At 43.4% G+C, this 19,368-nt stretch overlaps 2 protein-coding genes across 2 annotated transcripts in view; both read right to left on the bottom strand.

The window, feature by feature from the left end:
- Pura (Puratrophin-1-like) overlaps nt 1-19,368 on the bottom strand; it is an 87,289-nt gene that overhangs the window by 57,997 nt on the left and 9,924 nt on the right. The window lies entirely within an intron of this gene.
- Nucleotides 1,225-5,208, bottom strand: mmm (missing minor mitochondria). The gene is made up of 7 exons (XM_002046642.4): nt 4,918-5,208; nt 4,196-4,860; nt 3,978-4,140; nt 2,466-3,754; nt 2,233-2,408; nt 1,974-2,173; nt 1,225-1,909 (listed from the first exon to the last, which is right to left on the bottom strand). Exons 1-7 carry the CDS (start codon nt 5,115-5,117, stop codon nt 1,267-1,269), a joined length of 3,336 nt encoding a protein of 1,111 aa, XP_002046678.1. The 5' UTR covers nt 5,118-5,208; the 3' UTR covers nt 1,225-1,266.

Here is a 19,368-nt window from a genome sequence, read left to right as displayed (position 1 = left end):
AATATAAAAAGTGCATCAAAAGGTAAACTGAACTCACTTTATATTTATCGCTTTGCGCTTTAAGGACAACAGGTGGTCGAGCTCGTAAGCTCGATGATGACGACAATGTGGATGATCATGTTAATGATGATGATGATGATGATGATGATGATGATGATGATGATGACGATGATGTTGATGATGCAACAATAAAGTGCGGCCGGCGGCAGAGCAACTCAACCACCAATAATAATGGTCGCAAAATTATGGTAAAGTTCAGATGCATTGCTTCCGAAATGTATATCATTATGTGCTTGCGAAAATGATGGACTGCCGCTGTCCAGATCCATTTACCAGATGAATGCGGCTCTCACTCGGGCTAGAGTGAGCTGTGTCCACTGATATGTGCATTATGGCAGCCGGCCGGCCAGCTGATGCCCAGCAGCCGGCCGAATGCCGTGGGAAACTGTGGTCGGGGCTGTGGTTGGGGCTGTGGTTGGGGCTGCGACTGCGGCTCTGTCTGCGGCTGCGACGGCAATTCCGACTGCGACTGCGACTGCGGTTCAGTTCATTAAACCTGTGACACGCCTCGGTCACGAGATGACTTCATTTGTGCGCCGCTTAGAAATGTCATAAACTTGAACTCTTGTTTGGCGGCTGCGGCGGAAGTGCGAAGTCAAGGTTCACTGCACGTTTAATTAAGACACAAATTATTTGCCACAGCCAGCCCATTGAATTGTTTTTAATGAATTGTTGGCTGGCAATTCATAACATTCAAATATCAATTCACAATTTGGTTGAGCTGTCTTTTAAAAACCGATTTGTTCAAGAACTTTCGGACATGGGTTCGTTGCGGAAGTGCGCAAATAAAAAAAAATAGATTTAAATAATTACTAAACCTTAACAAAGCTTGATTAAGCTTTTAATAAAAGGCCTTAGATTAACCAGCTCATAATTAATAATTTAGTTAATTCCCCAACGAACTTTTTGAAGGGCCTAATTTGCGAGTTTGTGCTCGTAAGCCAAAAGATATTTTAGCCAAAACCTTAACTTGCTTAAAGAGCAAGGTGGAATCTGAAATCTAGATAACCAAACATTGAGTTTCCTTAAGTTCCTATTTGAGCTAGTTCGAAAAAAGTCCAAACTCAACATCTTGTTAGAGAAGGTTTACGAAGGCTCATCCCATCATATTTCCCCTATGGAATTAGTTCCCCATTCAATCGTAATTATTTTTCACCCTATTGCTTCTCATATTCTACTTTAATTAATGGAAATGCAAGTATTCCTCTATTCATCCGTGGGCTGCTCTGGCAGCTCCACTTCCACGAGCTCTGTTGTGGATATTTCGGCCTCGACTTCGGAATCCGTATTGGTTTTGGGGCCCAGCTTGCGCTTGTTGTAGAGCAGATCCACACCGAAGTCGCATTCGAAGATCTGATTGTCACGCAACTTCTCCTTGTACCAGAGCAGGCGTTCGGTATTCCCGCCCAGCGATTGATCCAGCAGCTGGCGACGCTGCAGTCCGCGCTCGAGCAGTTCGATGTAGTCGATGGACTTGAGTTCGGGGAAACGTTGAAGCTTCTTGAAGGCGTGCCGCTCGACACTCTCGTAGGACTCGGCCATGGCCATTTCGTTCTTGACCCGCTCCGCGATCATCTCGCTGCGCTGCAGGTCCTGCACCTCGGCGGGCAGGATGCGCGATCGTATGGTGGCCACATCGTCTTCGACAGTCTGCAGCAGCTGGGCATGCGACTCCTTCTTGGCCATCTCATAGCTGAGGCGTTCCTTTTCCAGTGCCGTTTCGCGGGCCAGCTTCTCGGGATCCATTTGCTTGCGCGACATGAGTATGGTCATCATGCGATTCAGATTCAGTTCGTCCCACTTCTTGGCCATGCGCTCGTTGTAGTTGGAGCCCCCCTTGAAATTGCCACTAGTATTCATGTGGATATTTAATTAATTATCCCTCTCGAATCGGTCTCAATCCTTTGACTTACGTTTGCTCCTCTTCCATGTCGGAGGCGCGTTTGCGTGGATTTAGTTGTTCCCGCTCCAGGCGTTCCATTTCCTTGCGTGCCTCCTCCTCAGCCTCGCGCTTCGCCTCAATAATGTCCTTGTTAAGTTCATAGTACTTTTGCTCCCAGGCGCGAATGCTCATTTTGCGCGTGATTTGACGCAGCACATATTTCATTAGTTTCTGCGAAAGAGTGTGGAGTATGGAAGAATGAAAGGATTTCGCCAGCCAGTTAGACTCACGGCCAGTTCATTGTCCAGCGGCACATCGAAGCTGTGCGGCAGCTTGACCATGCGTATGCTGCTGTTGTAGTCGCCAATGCCCAGGATTTTGTGGGGCAGCGAGGGCCGATGCTCGGTGACGGCTGTGATGATGCCGCCGCCCAGTACCTCAGTGAGGACTGCATCATCATCCCGAGCTGCGGTCAAGGAATACATGTGGGACAAACTCTGGATGATGACTATTGGTTAGTTACCCAAAATATCCCAAGCTTCCAGAATGCCATCCATGCGTGTTAAGTACAAGACAGCCGGACGCGTCTCGCTCCAGGCGACGGCAGTCAGATCGCAGGGACGCTTGCGCCAAATTATGGGTGAATCGTGATAGTCCTCCTTCCACAGCGCAAACACGGTGCGACCAATGGACGCAAACATTTCCGGATAGAAAGGATTCTTGCTCATAGCCACCACGGGTCCATCGTGCACCATGGCAAAGTTGACGGAGGCATTCACCTGCTCCTTGGCGCCCGCCTCGCTGTACATGCCCTGCCACTCGACGCGTATAATGTGTCCATAATAGGTGGACAGTATGAGGGACTGACGCAGCTCGGGCGGATTCTTGGGCACAACCTGAATGGGATAGTTGTTTGGCGAGTTGAGAATCACCTTGGGCGAGGGTGTCAGTATCGAGAAGACCGAAGTGTCCGCTATGATGCCAGTCAGTGGCTCATTGTAGAAGATGCTGTAGGTGGGCTTAATGGTTTTCGTCTTGAACACCGATTCGTTTTGGGTCAGCTCCTTGGGCAGGTTTTTGGTGCGCTGCGCCTCCTTCTCCTTCTTGGATGTCTCACCGTCCAGATTCCAGAAGCCGACGGTGCCGTCAAAGGCGCAAGTGATAAAGAAATGGTGATAACTGCGCTTATCCGGATCGGAGAAGACCTTGCCAAAGTGATTCAAATAAAAGTTCTTGGCCAGCCAATAGATGCCGGTGATGGCGCCGTTGGGCGAGTGCTCCAATGGTGACATGGTTGCCGGCGCCACCACCACCTCCTCGTTGATGTCCAGCGTCCAGTTGAGAAATTCGCCAATCAGCGCTCGATACTTGGCCTGCGCCGGCGTCAAGTACTCCTCCTCCTCCAGGTGATCGCAGCGCCCCTGCAGATCCCATACCACCAACTGTCCATTCTGGCAGCCGCCCAGCAAAATATCTCCGTTGAACGGACAAAACGAGAGCGTCGTCACCTCAAACGGCGCCTCAAACTCCAGCTTATAGTTCAGATTGTCGGCAAAGCTCCAGAGCAGCACGGGATTCGGTTCCAGCACCGCACGCTGCACAAAGTTCACCTGATGTGTGGCCAGATCTACGGTCACGGGTGTGCTAAACGCATAGGAGACAGCGATGAGTCCGGACAGTTTGGGATACCAATCGCAGCTGGCCACGAAGCGCTTGTCACTCTTCGAGATGTTGGCAAAGCAGATGAACTCCTGCAGAAACGGATTGGTATAGTGCACCACATGCTTGGCCGAAATCAGCTGATAGTCGTTGCTGCAAGGCGTTCCGATTAGGTTTGCGTTAACAGAAAAAAAAAATAAAGGTGCTGTCCTGTAACTCGCGCCAAGCTGGCTTTACAACCATTCGTCTTTCTTCTTTCACTTTGCCCCACTCTAAGTATTTTATACTTCATCAGCTCAGAGACAGTTTCTTATGCCTAATACATAAATGGGCGCACAGCCCATACCCACAGCCCATACCCACATTGAATACCCACCGATAACTATCAATCTGATTGAAGTCGAGCGTCTCGAGTAGCAGCTGCATTTGATTCGACATTTCAGGTGCTGGTTTCGGCATGACGGACACTTTGGCCGGTGAACCAGGCCGCTGCACGGTGCCCTCCTCCTCTTCCACGTCCGATTCATCCAGCTCCAGATCTGAGCGGGTTATCAGTAGAGTACCCAGTAATATGAATGCAACAGAAGAACCCACCTTCATCGTCAATCTCATAGAGATACTGCGACCAGGCATTCGAGGGGAATGTCGGATTGGTCTGCTGCTCCCGGCTGATGCACGCCGGCGCCGACTGCACGGCCATGGATAAGCGACGCTTGGTTATGTTCTCGTATTTGACATCCTCCTTGGGCAGCAACTCGATGACACCATCGCGCACATCACGCGCCATGCGATAGTCGAAGGCAATGTGTCGCGGCTGCTGTATGGGATATACGCTTTGGATCTCCACGTCGACGGGCTCTTCACGAAAGCGCTCCACGAGCACGGTCATCTCGTCCTCGGTGCCCATGCTGACCCAACGGCGCGGCTTCTTGCGCAGGCGGCGCTGCATGCGCCAGCGCTCGAAGGCCTCCATGTTCTGCACGATGCCCATGGCCAGTTTGGTGTCCTTGCTGCTGATGTAGAAGATGAATGGATCTCCCTCTGGTGGATCTTCTTCGGCCTCGGTTAGCGTGGGACAGTAGCCGATCAGCACATAATTCTCCGGATTGAAGCCCTTGAAGAGCTTGAGCAGGTCCGCCGAGTTCTCCAGCTCCTCAAAGAGGACATCGCGCATATCCTTGTACTTCAGCTGCTTCCATGGAAACTCCTGTGTAACATTAACGCCCACCTGGATTTTCAGCGCCTTCTGCACGGACTCACTGCGTGGCATGAACTGTGATTAGAAGGTATCTTAGCATGCATCTTGCAACACCTACACGACCATAATCTTCTGGCAGGTGGGCAACGCCAGAAGCGTACGCCACGAGTCCTGCACACTGTACAGTTTCTGCATGTCGTCGATTTCCTCATCGGAGCCGGGCTGCATAAACTTCTTGATATAGGGCCGGCGCTTCTGTATGCCCCCCAGCTCATTGCCCATATCCAAATCCCCACCGAAGTCCACGCTATCATCCATTTTGTATATTTGTTTTAGTTAAATATTAAATATCGGTTTATATTTGTTTATTCTAGCTACAGATTTGTTGTTGTTTACGTTTGACTCGAACTCAAATATATCAACTCTGTCATGGCAATGGCTGGGCATGCGCCGAGTGGGCTTTCACCCACAAATCGCCTGGGCATACACTCAGAAAAACAACAAAACGAAATGAGCTTTTCATTTAAGAAATTCCCTTTTCAAAAACAATTCGCATTAATTTAAAGCAAACAGTAAAAGAATTCGATTCAATATCAATCAGAGAGTAGAAAATGTTTCTGGAAATTAAAAGTCGTTGCTAGTATAAAAGAAAAATTTGTAAATAGAGAACGGATTGCTAACTTTTAGAAAAAACCTTACTTAATTCAAGAATATATTCGCCCTGATGTATAGAAAAGTTTGATGGAAATTTTGTTGGTTAAACGAACCTTAATATAAGAAAATAATTTGCCTGTATATAATATAAGAAAACATTTTTTAAAAATTAAATATTGAAAAGTATTTTCTAAATAAGATAGAAAACTTTCTGATAAAAAAAAAATGTTTTATTTAATGCAGACTTTCCGAGACTTGAGGTAAATTTGCAGCTGAGCGTGTGTGTTTGTGTGTGTTGCATCTGTGGCAACTTCTTTTGGGGCATGTGGCACACGCACAGCAAACGAAATTAAGTTGGAAAAGATTTTCACTCATTTACATGCATTGGCCAAGTCGAGGCCTCGCAATTTTTCTCTCAACAATTTTTGAGTGGGTGATTGTTGTCGTTGCTCTCGTTGCCGTTGTTGTTGTTGTTGTTGTTGTTGTTGTGGTTGTTGCTGCATTTCACATCATTATCTTTGACCAAATACGGAACTATGCGCCGCAAAAGCATGGGCAAAAAAAAAAACATACAAATCAAAATAAAAAGCAACGCAATTGTGTGTCAGTCACGGGCGCTTCAAAAAAGCGCTGGCAGAAATATGTGTTTTTCTTGTGACCATGCCATGCCCCCTCCCTCACTTCTTCATTGCCTGGACATGATCTGTGGCAGTTGGGGCAGTTCAACAAACGGCAATGTGGAAAGCGTTCGATACGGCAGCGCTACGCAATCGAAATCGAAAGTTCTGTGATGGACAGGCCGCCGAGCATGGTGCCGCATGTGGATGTCAATGCACCAGCGATGTGTTGCCGGTGCAACTGCAGCGATGCAACTGCAACTGCAACTGACACACATTTAATGGATGCACGTCGCTCACTTTCATTTTCGTAAGCATTCTGGACGACGACGACAACCAACTGGGCGCAACTTTCGGTTTTTGAAACGCAATTTATGCACCTGTCAGCTGATAACTTGCACCTCCGATTAGTTCGCCAGCCGCGACTCGCCACTCTCGACTCTCGACACTCGGCTAACCAAATAAATCACTCGACAAATTGTTGACAAAACATTTCGTAATTTAAATAAAAAACGCGACAAGCTGCCGATGATAGTTGCCTACCGATAGTTGTAGCAGCATGCAATGCAGCTCAAAGCCCAGTTCAAACCCAAAATAAAAAAAAAAAAAAAACAACAGAAAAACAAACAAACCAACAACTTCCTCATCCGCCGACAGGCAAACCAAACCAAAGCCAGGCACAACAATGACGACAACGACGTCCACGACGTGGCCCAGGCTGATAATTTTTTTTGATTGTGCGCCGCAGCTCGCGAGCTGCTCATATGCAAAGTGAGTCCAAGGCGGACCCAAAAAACAAGGGGCACACAATAGCCGGCTACTACAGCTACGTAGTACGTACTCCCCCCTTGACCTTATTGACAGTCTGACTAAAGACAAACGGGGCACAACATTTTTGCTCTTTCGCAACAGCAAATACGTGATACTCTCTCCAGGCACAGGCTCCAATTGCTGGTGGGTGTGAACAAAAGAGTTTGAACCGAACCGTTTTTAAACCAGTCTTACGAACCGAACCTCGAAGCGAGGCTCTAGTCTTAACCGAGGAACGAACCATAAGAAACTTTTCTTTGCTTAAGATTTGCTTTCTTATTTTATTATTCTTATTACATAAATGCATGAATGTATGTATGCAAGCATTTCTGCATATATAAATATATGCATGCATATATATATACACATATATATGTTTCTGTGCATGTCAACAAATACATGTAAGCATGTTTGTATATATGCCATACATACATACATACACCTACATACATACATTTACATATATACATCTATACACATATCAACTAACCCACTCTACCTTCTACTGCTCCACCGTCACACGTTGCTCCTCCGCAGGCAACTTTTCCTGCCTTGTTGAATTGCAGCAAGGCCTACTTGAATATTTGAGAATCGAGGAGGAGAGCACTTGGTAGAAATTCGTTTTATTTGAAATTTGCAGCACAGCAAGAAAACAAACATGCATGCATGCGTTTACACACACTCGCCCACACACACACACATGCATAAGCACACACACAAATTACACACACACACATTTATAATACTTATTAACTTTTCTCCATATAAGCTCACTATTATAAGATTTGTATAGAATCTATCCTTTTTTTATTGCTGATTCCTTATTTATATTACAGTCACACCCAAAATAAAACAAAAATCCTTTAATTCATGAAAAAATCTAGATTGATTTAGCCTGAAGGCGGCGAAAAAAATTTAAAGGCAGATTGAAAATAAAGCTAAAAATATATAAAATAAAAAGAAGCGCCAGAAAATTTGATTGAGTCCTAACTCTACCCAAGTTCTCAGGAAACTGTCGTTAAAATCTTTCAAAATCAAGCTTGAATACTTCATTAAACCCCTTTGTTATTGTTATGTTTATAATTAATGTATGCGTATTAATCAAATCAAAAAACAGAATATGAAAGGAATATCATATATTATTATAATGCTGCCCTAATGAAATAATTTCATAATTTTATTTTCATTTTTTATATTCTCTTATTACCCCCCATTAAATATAGAGTTCCTTCCTTGAATTTGGCAAAACATTGTATATCTTTTAAGCATAAACAACTGCAACGAAATAATTAAATATTTCAGGCCGATTTTAATTAATATTCATCAAGATATCCGTAAGTTTATTTGAACTGTTTGCCTGCCACTTGCAACAAGCAAGTTATTTAGAGACACAGACACACACATATATAAATCTGTTAGATTACGATATATGCCTGTCACAAACATCATAAGAAATTATGAGATACTCGGCAAAGACAAGCAATTGGCCGAGCGGGGGCCAAATCCGGGCTGGGTTCAGCTGAGCTGAGCAGCATAATCGGCAGGCAGTGTGGGGCAGAGCCAATGCCATGCAACAAGAGTGAGACAGTCGGGCGGCGAGTTGTACAACTGGCGACAAAATGTTGCATGTTTGTGGCTGTCACCAGCGACTGCCGTTCCGTTGCATGCCGCCTGCTGCCTGCCGCCAGTTGCCTGCAATATATGCAAAAAGGTGCTAAAAAGATCAGAGGCAGCGATTTATCTTCATTTGCATTTGACGTCGTTGGCTGTGTGTCAAAAAGGTGTTAAGTGCCACACGGCCGCAGTTGCAGTTGCAGCCATTGCCACAGCCAGAGTTGCCACGTTTGACTCTGCGGCGCCGCTTTTGATGACAACCGACAGCAACGGTAGTCGAAGCGCATAATTTTCGATATTTTATAACTTTGCGGTAGCCAAAAAATGGCTGTACCCTGGCACATCAATCCAATGGACCGACCGCCCAATAAGGCAAACCCCCCAAGCACCGTTATTAGCTGCCGCCAAATTGGCCAAATCCAGCAACAACAACAACTGCAATAACAACAGCAGCAACAACAACCCAAACAATGCCCACTTCTAGGCTGAGCTTAGATAGTCGCACCGATAAAAGGGACATGAAATTCAAATTTGAGCGCCAAATTTACTTTGCGACTTATCAGCGAGTGAAATTTAGCAGCAATCGGCTTCCGTATTACGACGTTTTGTGAATTATGTGAGAAATTTGTTAGTAAGCTAAATGCTTTACTGATTTCCAAGCCCATTGACTAGCCAGCTCCGGCTTTGCCTGTGTGCGGCCCCATGGCGTATGCGCAATAAGTTCAGCGGAATAGTTGAGGTAGAGGGACGTAATTGGATTAGAGATTGAAATTGGGGCCACCCACAGTGTGCCATTAAGGCTGAAGACCGCCACAAATGGCGAATTGTGATAAAAAGCGATCAATTTAGATTAGGACAGATTTCGGCACATTTTCATGCATATTTGTGCAGTGTTGTGCAGCGCGAAAGTGCCAAAAGAAATGTTGGAAATTTGTGTCAGAAAGGGGAGCTAATAAAGCAAAGAGTATAAATATTTTACAAATAAATTCCAATTTATCCAATTGTGAACATTTAAGGAGAAATTATATATGCGTAAAATATGACAAAAATAGAATACAAATTTGCCAGTTTCCCGCATATTCGCAAAAAAAAACCAAAAGCTTTACAATTTTGGCTCAAATACGTATATACTATTCGCGACGCAACAAGCTCAAAATTGGTAACTCTAGCTCATAAAACCTAAGACATTTAAGATTTTGATATCGATTTTTAACGTTTGGAAACAGGGCAAGTTGTCGACTATCGAAAACAAACTGAGCGGGAGAACCTAAGCTCCTATAGGGCAGACGAATGAACAGACGGGCGGACAGACGCATAGACAGTAGGACGGACATATTTATGGGGTTGGAGTTGGTTCTCTCTTCCTGTTTTATATATTCGGACAAGCTCATTATACCCTTATTACATATCTTTAAAGAGTTTAAGGTAACCAGAATATTATTCAATAGTAATTATTTAAAAATTAGAAGATCTAAAAATAATAAAAAAAAAAACATATTAAATAATAATTATAAAAATATAAATTAAAATAAATAAAATAATAATTGAAAAATTGATAATATAAATAATAATAATTTCAGGAACTTAAGAACTCTTAACTTAGTTTACGAATATTCACGATAATATTTTAAAGAATCCTCAAAAGCGAAAATTTTTTCCTATAAGCATAGCTCTCACCGCATACAACAATAAATAGTTAATTAATTAATAGTTTAAATTTTCAATAAGTGAGAATATTTGCGGCGGGTATTAGCCCGAGCTAATTCCATATTAACCCCAAGCAGAGACTTTCCCCTTTGGCTCGCTGGCGGCATACTGTGAAAATTTGCGGTAATCTGTTGAGGAAAATCTGTAAATTAGAATTCACATGTGGCCAAATGTGGCTGCCGCATCGAATTGGCAGTGGCAGTGTGTCTGGTTGTGACAATGATAATCCCTGCAAAAATATGCGCACAAATTAAGTATCCAAAGTGCGGCGATCCAAAACGATGGCGATGGCGATGGCGATGGCGAGGGCGATGGCGATGGCGGATTTTGTGGTGGTGCTTAGCAGCGGTCCCCCGTCCATTGTTGGCATATTTAAAGTTGTAAAATAGCGAAAAACACGTTTGACCGACATTCGTGACCAAAGTGCGGCTGCTGTGTCTAATGCTCCGCCTGGAACTTGGAGACTGAGACCGAGACGGAGACTTGAGACCTGAGATCTGAGACTGCGCAAGCAGCACCAGGATTTCAATTTCGATTTCGATTTCGCTTTGGCCGGCGACAAATGTGCTACGTCCGTCTGTGCCAGTCCACGTCCACGTCCACGTCCACGTCTTCGTCCCAGCCAATTGACCGTGTGACTACTTTAGCAAATGAAAATGGTTAGCACAAAAAAATAGGAAAAAAAGGTTTACTGAGCGCCAAGCCAAACATAATTTATGATGCACTTTTGTGGGGCTTGGGCGCCCGGTGACAGCCTGTGTGACTCATGTGCTGGGTGCTGTTCCATAGTTCGTCGCCAGGTGTCGCTCAGCATTCAAACAAAAGTGAAAATGTAAAATGAAAATCGAAAAACCAAAAAAAAAAAAAAAAAAATACAAAACAGAGTCCACATAGACCCTAAATTGTGGCGCATTTGATATTTATGATGGTCTTGCGTTTTAGCTTTTAATCACATGTGAATGCGACGACGAGTACGAGTTTCAGTTTGAGTTTGGATGTGAGTCGACCGGGTGCACTGACCTCAACCTCAACCTACGTAGTACGGTGCAGCGGCTACTGTATTGCGGTGAAAATCCCTCGCGCACACTCCAGCTTAACTATGTTAAACAGCGAAATCTGACTCAAGCTCCAGCTCTGGCCGTGGCTCTGGCTAAGGCTCAGGCTCAGGCTCAGGCGCTGGCGCATGACTCCCGACGACAGCGGCATCAAGATAAAACCGCATGACATACGGCGACAAGAAGCTACCAGAGCTTGCGCCAACGCCAGGCCACGAGCAGGAGCTGTAGCTGGAGCAGCATCAGAAGGAGAAGGCGGAGAAGGAGGAGGTTGAGCAGCAGGCGTTAACGTTGCCAGCCCAGCAGCAGTCAGCGGCGTCATCGTCATCGTCATCACCATTTGGCCACAGCGGTCGCCCGAGCTGTTGTGAGGCCCAAATTTGGTCAAACGTGCAAAATTTTAGCCGCACGCTGTCAAACTTTCTGCCAAAGAAAGCGAAATTTAGCTTTGTGGCTAAGTCTGCAGACTTTTGGTCTGCTTGTCGGCGAGCAGCCCCTCTGCTCTATCTGCTGCTGAGGTAATCTTTGTGGCAGCCAGACACATGGCTATGTGGCTGGAAAGCAAGAATCCCAAAGAACTACAGAAATCGAAAGTATTTTGAATACCCTGTAAAACAGGTAGAATATGGGCTTGCAACACAATTCGTTAAAAATTGCGCTTCGTACACATGAATCTTTATCGCTTTGCCTCTCTATGAAATTCGTTCTGTTTTTCTACCAGTTTGATTCTCCTTTTTCCTTTTACAATGAGATCTTCCTTACATCGATTTCTTTGCGATTCTCATAAATTCCAGTTATGCCTTGGGCCTTGACAATTGATAAAGTAATTTTAAAAATGCTGCTTAAATGTTATTACAATAGAACACCCCACTCACTTTTTCCTCCTCTCTTCCACTCTACCTTACCCTCTCCTTCCCTCTCTTACCCACTCACTCTCTCTCTCTCTCTCTAAACCGTCCCTTAAGTAAAATACTCTATGATTTTAATTAGTACTGTAAAAAAAACCTTACATAGTTTCAATTATACTTTTTCTGCTTAGGAATAATATTCAGAGGATAATAAAAACTACAAAAATTTGTGAATGGCGCCAAAGAAAAGTGAACCATTAGCTATTAAAGCCCACTTTCAGTTTGTAGCACGCTGCATGCATTCGCTTAAAGACTTTACAAAGGAGTTAAATTTGGATTCGTTAGTTATCTTTTTATTGCAAGCATTGCTGTTAGCTGTGACATGACGTCATGCCGGTGTGTTGCATATATAGATAAAAGTTGGTGTGGCAACGTGGCAACATTAACATTAACGGCGACCCACGCGGCGCATATGTAATCAATCAAAATGGCCATCGTTCGGGCAGTGGCTGCGGCTGCGGCTGTGGCAGAGGCCAAGGCAGAAGCCACAGGGCGTTGTTAATGTTGATGGTTGCCACAGTGTCAGGGGCATAGGCCGGCAACGGCTGCAGTTGCCACTTGTTGCCGCCTGTGTGTGGCATTAGAGGGCGTAATTACATTTTTATTGCGCGACTCAAGCGCCAGATGCTGCAGGTGCATGCGGCAGTTGCATGCGGCAGTTGCATGTGGCAGCAGTGCGTCTGGCCGTAAAACTCCCATGAAAAAACAGAAACACAAATTAATACCAATTTCCTGTTAAACGAAAATTAGCATTTGCCACCACCCGCGGCAACTTTAATGATTAATTTTCCCAGCCAATTGGCCAGCATTTGACAATGACAATAAACTAAAACTAATGCCCGCCAGTCGTGGGCTGAGAATGTTGCACAAATCGAATCGAAATCAAGCCACATTTTTGTTTTTTTATCCCCTGTATTTACAATTTTATTTGGCCAACAGCAGCACTCGCATGAATCGGCAAGGCGATAAACATCGGCATGCACGACTCCAGCGCCAGAAGTGATCTTGGCCAGGCCCAGGCAGCTAGCCAAAATCAAGCGAAACCAAAGCAGCAAAGCACTCGACATTTTGCTGGGTGTGTACCAGAATCAGTACGAATAAGCTGAAGAAAAAAAAAAAACTACAACACAAAAAAGGTCAACGGGCTGCAATCAAAATAACTCAAAATAACTCAATTTTCGGGAGCAATTAAAATGCTGGCGCTGATCTGCCGCAAGCCGATAAAAGCCCACACATCGATCGGCGGCAACTTGCAACATTTGTCTTTGACGCCACGAAAAAATAAAAGAAATGATATATTGAAGTAATAAATAAGGCAGTGAGAACAGGAAGCCGAATACTACATACTCTAGCAGACATATGACTTATAAGTACATTTAATTGTTTATATAATTTTGCATATAAGTATATTTGAAGTGAAGCACAGCTCAAGCTTGATTCAAAGATCAGCTGCATACCGAATATTAAATACCCTAGCAAACAAATCCAATATTCCACAAATACTAAAGATATATAGCAAAGCTCAAGTCTGATTTAAATATCGGAAGATCTAAAAATGTTGTTCCCACAAAAACTTAACAAATTTGTTGTGTCCAGCTTTTAGAATTTAAGTTCTGCTTAATCGATATTTATTGATATAATGAAACGGGAGAATATCTTTTTATGATCAATGATAACATTGTTCTGTGCATAATACAATACAATACACCTTAAGGGAATATATATCAATATATATATTATAGATTATTCGCACAATTTGAATCCCAACAAACTCAGCTTTGCAACAAAGTGTCTCTCTTAGTCGCCTCGTACGACAAGCGTTGGACATGCTGTGGTGGTATTCTGTGCCCCGCCAACCACACGGGTGAAACTTCTAATTACATACCCTGATAATTGCTTAAAATGGTATAATGTATATATATAAGCATCTCTGGCATGGTTCAGGGTATATTAACGTCGAGTACTCCCGCCTTGTTAATTATGCTTGTAACATATTTTGCGACAAAATTATATTACCCGCGGCAAAGGATATGCCAAGAAATAAAAAAAAAAAAAACGAAATGTAGGCAACGAAAAAATTGCATGTAATTAACAGTCAATAATCAAAAATTACGTATACGCATACGTGAGTTTTTGGCCCGGCAGTCGGCAGCAATTAATATGCCCATCGATTTTGTCTGGCCGCTCATCTGGCCCCAGCGCTTGGCCTTTTGCTGATGCCAGCGAGTGAGGTAGGGTGAGCGGTAGGGGTGAGGGGAGGTAGGAAGGCAGGTAGGGGCAGGGTGAAGATGCAGCGGTAGATGTCGGCATCTTCACCCGCAACGAAAGTTGCGAATTCTTGGCTCGTTTTTGAGTGAAATGAAAAGTGAAATTACTTATTATTAATGAAATTAATATATAAGCATGTTTGGGTGCGTGTACTCGTATATGTGTGACAGCAACACGTACATATGTTAAATCATAAAAAAAGCGACGATAAATAAGAGGCTCCAGCTCCAGGTCCAGCTACAGCTCCAGCTACAGCTTCGGGCCAGGCCAGGCCATTCCATGGAACACGTTTCGGAGGCAGCATCACAGATAAAAATGCTTTGGCTTTGGCCCCGCCATTAAAAAGTTCACTTTCGTTTGTGTCCAAAAAACTACGTTGTACATGCGGCATGCGGCATGTGGCATGTGGACGTCGATGTCGTTGTGACTGTGACTGTGCATCTGCTCAATACTCTCCATTTGTATGATAATGAACACGTAAAAATTGCGCAAAACCAGTCGCCGAACAAACCAAAATACGTTGCAAATTGTTGCGGATGCTCAACCAGCAGAGGCAGCAGCCACAGCAGCAGCAGCAGCTGTCCCACTGCCAGATAGCCCCTGTCCCAGTTCGAATCACTTGTGCTGAGCCCAATTTAAGGTTTATGCAGCATCTCAGACAGTGCTCAGTGACAAACTGACTGACCCAACGCATGAAGGTCGCATTGTCATCCAGAGATGTGTTATGATGAAATATGATCTTGTCCGATTAACCCACGAAGTGCAATCAGCAGCGATGACTGCTCTAGATAAGCCTGCACTAATTAGTCAACTCAGCTGTCAGACAACAAAATTAAAATAAAACATATATGCGATAAGCTCTTATGTAAGCAGCTCAGAGTTTCTAGTTTCTGGGAAGCTTAACAAGCTTGAAAATAAATTACTTCTTTTTTTTTGGTATAGAAATGACAGCATATATTACACAAGAAGAGAATAAAATAAATGACTTTTGTTTTGTAAAGAAATAACAGAAAATTTAACAAAAGAGGGTAAAAATGGGGCCAAAGGGTTTTGCGAAGGTAAGATTATTTTGCACTACACTCAAGCGAACAACATTGGCATATAGAAAAGGTGTTGGTTTAATTTATAAGCCTAACAATCCATAACTTTTTTCAGGCTTGCAGCTCTCATCATAAAAAGCATATTTATGATTATTCAATAATTCGCATAGTTTGCCTGTATATGTTCTTTCTTTCAGGTTCTTATAATTTTTATTTTTAGCTAGGAATTGTTTTCTGCTGTTGGAATTTGTTGACCTATTTCATATACTTACACAATTGTAAGAATTTCAGCTGGCTCTAATTGCCGCATTGAATGTGCACTCAGCTATGGAGTCTAAAGTTTCTCTAATGTATTTCAGAACTTATCACTCACAATATTATGAAAGACCGCAAAATGGGCTGGCCTTTGCTTTAGAGTATAAAACTGAATGCGCATTTTTTTCACTTGCTGCGCAGAGGATATTCAAAATTGTCGCCGTAATCACACGTAAACCAAATAACACGCATCAGGATTGTAAATTACGTGCAATTATCCAACTTAATTTGGATTAATGGCATTAATAAATTGCAACCTATAAAAGCGAAATAAATGCCACAATTTCCTGGCCGTGAGAGGGGAAGGCAGGGGGTTCAAGCTGGTTGCAACGTGGAAAATGCGTTACAAATGAATTGCCAAATTTATGTAATTTTCAATTTCCTTGTGGCCTTTTTAATTAAAACATAAATATTTATATGGAATATATCACATTTCGGCCGAGCCATGCGATGTGCTGCGAGTCGTTTGCGAGCCAATGGAAATTAATTCGCCAAATAAATAATAAAATCATTTACAATATAATTGCAAGCGGCGAGTCAGAGAAACACTTTCACCTTCGCCACGATTTGCTGTGACTGTTGGCGCGGGGCATGAGCAGGGGGTGGCAGGGGGCGAGGGTGGGTCTCAGTTGTTGCCGTTGTTATTTATGCATTGTGGGTGTTCAACATGCAGCATTTTGAGTCTTTACCACAGTTTTTTATTGTTGCATTCGCAGTTGCAGTTGCAGTTGCCCGGCCACGGCGCCCGACATAAATATATTTATGTTTTGTACACTAAAAATCTTTATGGCATGCAAGTGGCTGCAATTAGCCAAGACCAAAATATAAAAATAAAAATAAAAAAATATAAGCCAACAACTGCAGCATTCAAAAGTATTTCAAGCTGCATTTTTTACATCGGTTTGACGTGTCAATTTGAGGCGGCCCTGGTGGCCAAATGAACACACCCCAAAGCCGGCAACAAGCCCCTTGCATAACCATCAAGATCCAAAGTTGCCAGCATCGTCACATAGAATCTAACATTTTCACCTGCCAATTGACAGTTGCTGTTAAATCGCTAGCTGGCAATCAATAAATGTTTGATTAGCACAAAGCACATACATAAAACATGACTAAGATGAGATCATAATGGTTATGATTATGAGCCAAAGACTGCGCCTGCTGATTGCCCAAATAAACCTTAACAACTGTGCACTGTGGTACAGAACTCACGAACAGAACAGATTTTCCAGCTGACAAGCTTCATGGCAGCTGGTGAATGTATAAATTTGGCTAGAGGATAAATTGTGTTTTAAAATTTCTTGCAGCTTTTGCCAGGAAAATTTTGCTGACTCGAAAATGTACAAATTGCAAGAGTACCGAACTACCGAAAAACTAAACTAAGTCTTAAACAGAATACATTTTCCTGCTGGCAACTGCCTAGCTTACAAATGTAGCTAGAAGATAATTTGTGCTCATTCACAATAATGTGGTTAAAAATTTAACTTATATTACAAGCAGCTGCCTTTTTATCCCAAAGCAATTCAAGTTCCTTGCAACTTTTCCAGGCAGACTAAGCTGCTATGAAATTGCGAAAATTGCAATGATTGAAAGACGTTGCAATTGTTCTCACTAACAAGCCACTGAAAGTACCTTACAAGTTTTGCCAAGCAATTTCGTCTAGCATGCACATGATTTTTGAATATAGATAAGCCAGATAAGTCTTCCGCAAGTTTGCCCGTCCAGTTTTGTCAATCATGAGCATGAAAATCAGAACCCAACTGCAACTACCTGCTAAACTTGCAATGCACTTTTAAAAGTGACTAGCAACTTTTGCCAATCAGATCTAGCTGACAGTAACATGAGAAAAAGAACTACAATGCGACTTGCGTTCGAAATTTGCAAATCACTTGGTAAGTAGGCTTTAAAGATGCAAGCTACATATTTTACTCTAGTTCTGGAATGTTGTCTATTATTAAATATATAATTCCATAATATTTAAACAACCAATAAGCAAGCATTTGTAATAAAAGGAACATAACAATATTCTACATTTGTTGCTCACCGATTGAATTGCACTCATTTTCAAACACTTTTGACTCAGTGTCCGTGGAAGGCTGGCTGGTTAACTGCTTAACTGAAGGCGCATAACTCATAAGCGTGTAAGCACCAGGCATTTGTTATGTGGCACAAAATGCCAATGAACCCGCGAGGCGGCACCAATTTTCAGTGAATGGCTTAGAAACGCGCCACAAAGCGACTCATTGCACAAAACGGAAGCGACCTCAAGTGCCATCCGAGGCGGGCGATAATTTGCGGCCGCTTGACATGCATATCAGAGCGGTTACAGTGTCTGAGCTGTGGACGCGGAGGGACTAGGAGGGCCATGACCGGGCAGGCAGGCAGCCAGGCACAACAAAAAACAGCAGCCGGCAGGCCGTAGAGTCCGAGACGCACTTGAAGGCCACAGAGCCACAAAGTTGCAGTTGAAGTCAAGTCAGAGTTGGCGTCGCTGGCAGAAGCCGGGTCTCAACAGGCAAAGTGCATGCTCAAAGCGCGTTAAACGTTGATTTAATGCCAATAAATAAGTGTAAACGTTCATTACAGATAATTAATGTATCTGCGCTCTGCGCTGCGGCCAGAGGTCAGCTTGGGGTCTCGATCTGTGCCAACCCAGACACAGACTCGAGTTGCGTTTCGCCAAAAAAAAAGATGAAAAGAAGTGAAACTTCAATTAGACGCTTAACAACCTTATGGCGTGGACGATTAAGACTTAAATTACGAGCATGGAGTCGAAGCCAAGTGTAAAATGTGCAGAGGATTTGACATTTCACCTGCAGAAGAGCGAGCATGTGGGTGAAAGAAAGAGGGAGAGGCAGAGAGGCAGAGATAGAGAGAGGTGAGACAGCCCAGACAGGCAAAACTCTGCCATTGATCTCTTTATCAGCTTGTGGCGTCTGTGCATATGCTCCACAATCCATAAACATGCAACAGCAGCAACACATATCTAGTCAGATGGCTCTAGTCGGCAGTGAACGACTTGCAGATACCCTGGATACAATACAAGGCTTAAGTATGGCATACAAGAATGAATGCATATCAAGGCCTAAGGCGCTTTCTCTAGAAATGAGTATATTAAGCTATTAGAAGAAAAGGTCTGAAGTTATCCATAAAATGAAATAATATTGTATCTGTATATACTTTGTGGAAGCCTATACAATATATCTGATGTCTCCAGCACGTATTAGCTGCGAGATGTGCTTAGAAAAAACCTTATCTGAAAATCGATATTCATTGATTTCATGTTTATGGGGTGAGTTATCGATTATCGAGATATATTCTGTGCAGGCAAAAGTAGAATCTACATTCAGAATGTAAAGTCTCTATCACATAATCTCTGAGATCCTTGATCCTTATATATTTGGAGATTGCATTTGAATGGAACGAATATGCACTCTTTAGGCCATTTCCAATGGGTACAGGGTATAACAATTTCCACAGACTTGCCCTGACAATGTCGCCCAATTCGTCTTGCAGTTTTCATGCCCGCCGGCCTGGAAATTGTCTGGGCTGTGGCGCACCGGCTCCGGCAACGATATACA

Source organism: Drosophila virilis, chromosome 3 (genome assembly GCF_030788295.1).
Source record: "Drosophila virilis strain 15010-1051.87 chromosome 3, Dvir_AGI_RSII-ME, whole genome shotgun sequence".
Lineage (NCBI taxonomy): Eukaryota > Metazoa > Arthropoda > Insecta > Diptera > Drosophilidae > Drosophila > Drosophila virilis.
This window is presented reverse-complemented; position numbering and strand designations above follow the sequence as displayed.

Bases quoted from the DNA above. Each gene is read 5' to 3' on its own strand.
- mmm (XM_002046642.4), bottom strand. From the start codon at position 5,117: ATGGATGATAGCGTGGACTTCGGTGGGGATTTGGATATGGGCAATGAG. The intron at 4,861-4,917 runs GTAGGTGTTGCA...CATGCCACGCAG, and splicing joins TGCCAGAAGATTATGGTCGT to TGAGTCCGTGCAGAAGGCGC. The intron at 2,174-2,232 runs GTGAGTCTAACT...ACTCTTTCGCAG, and splicing joins CGCTGGACAATGAACTGGCC to AAACTAATGAAATATGTGCT.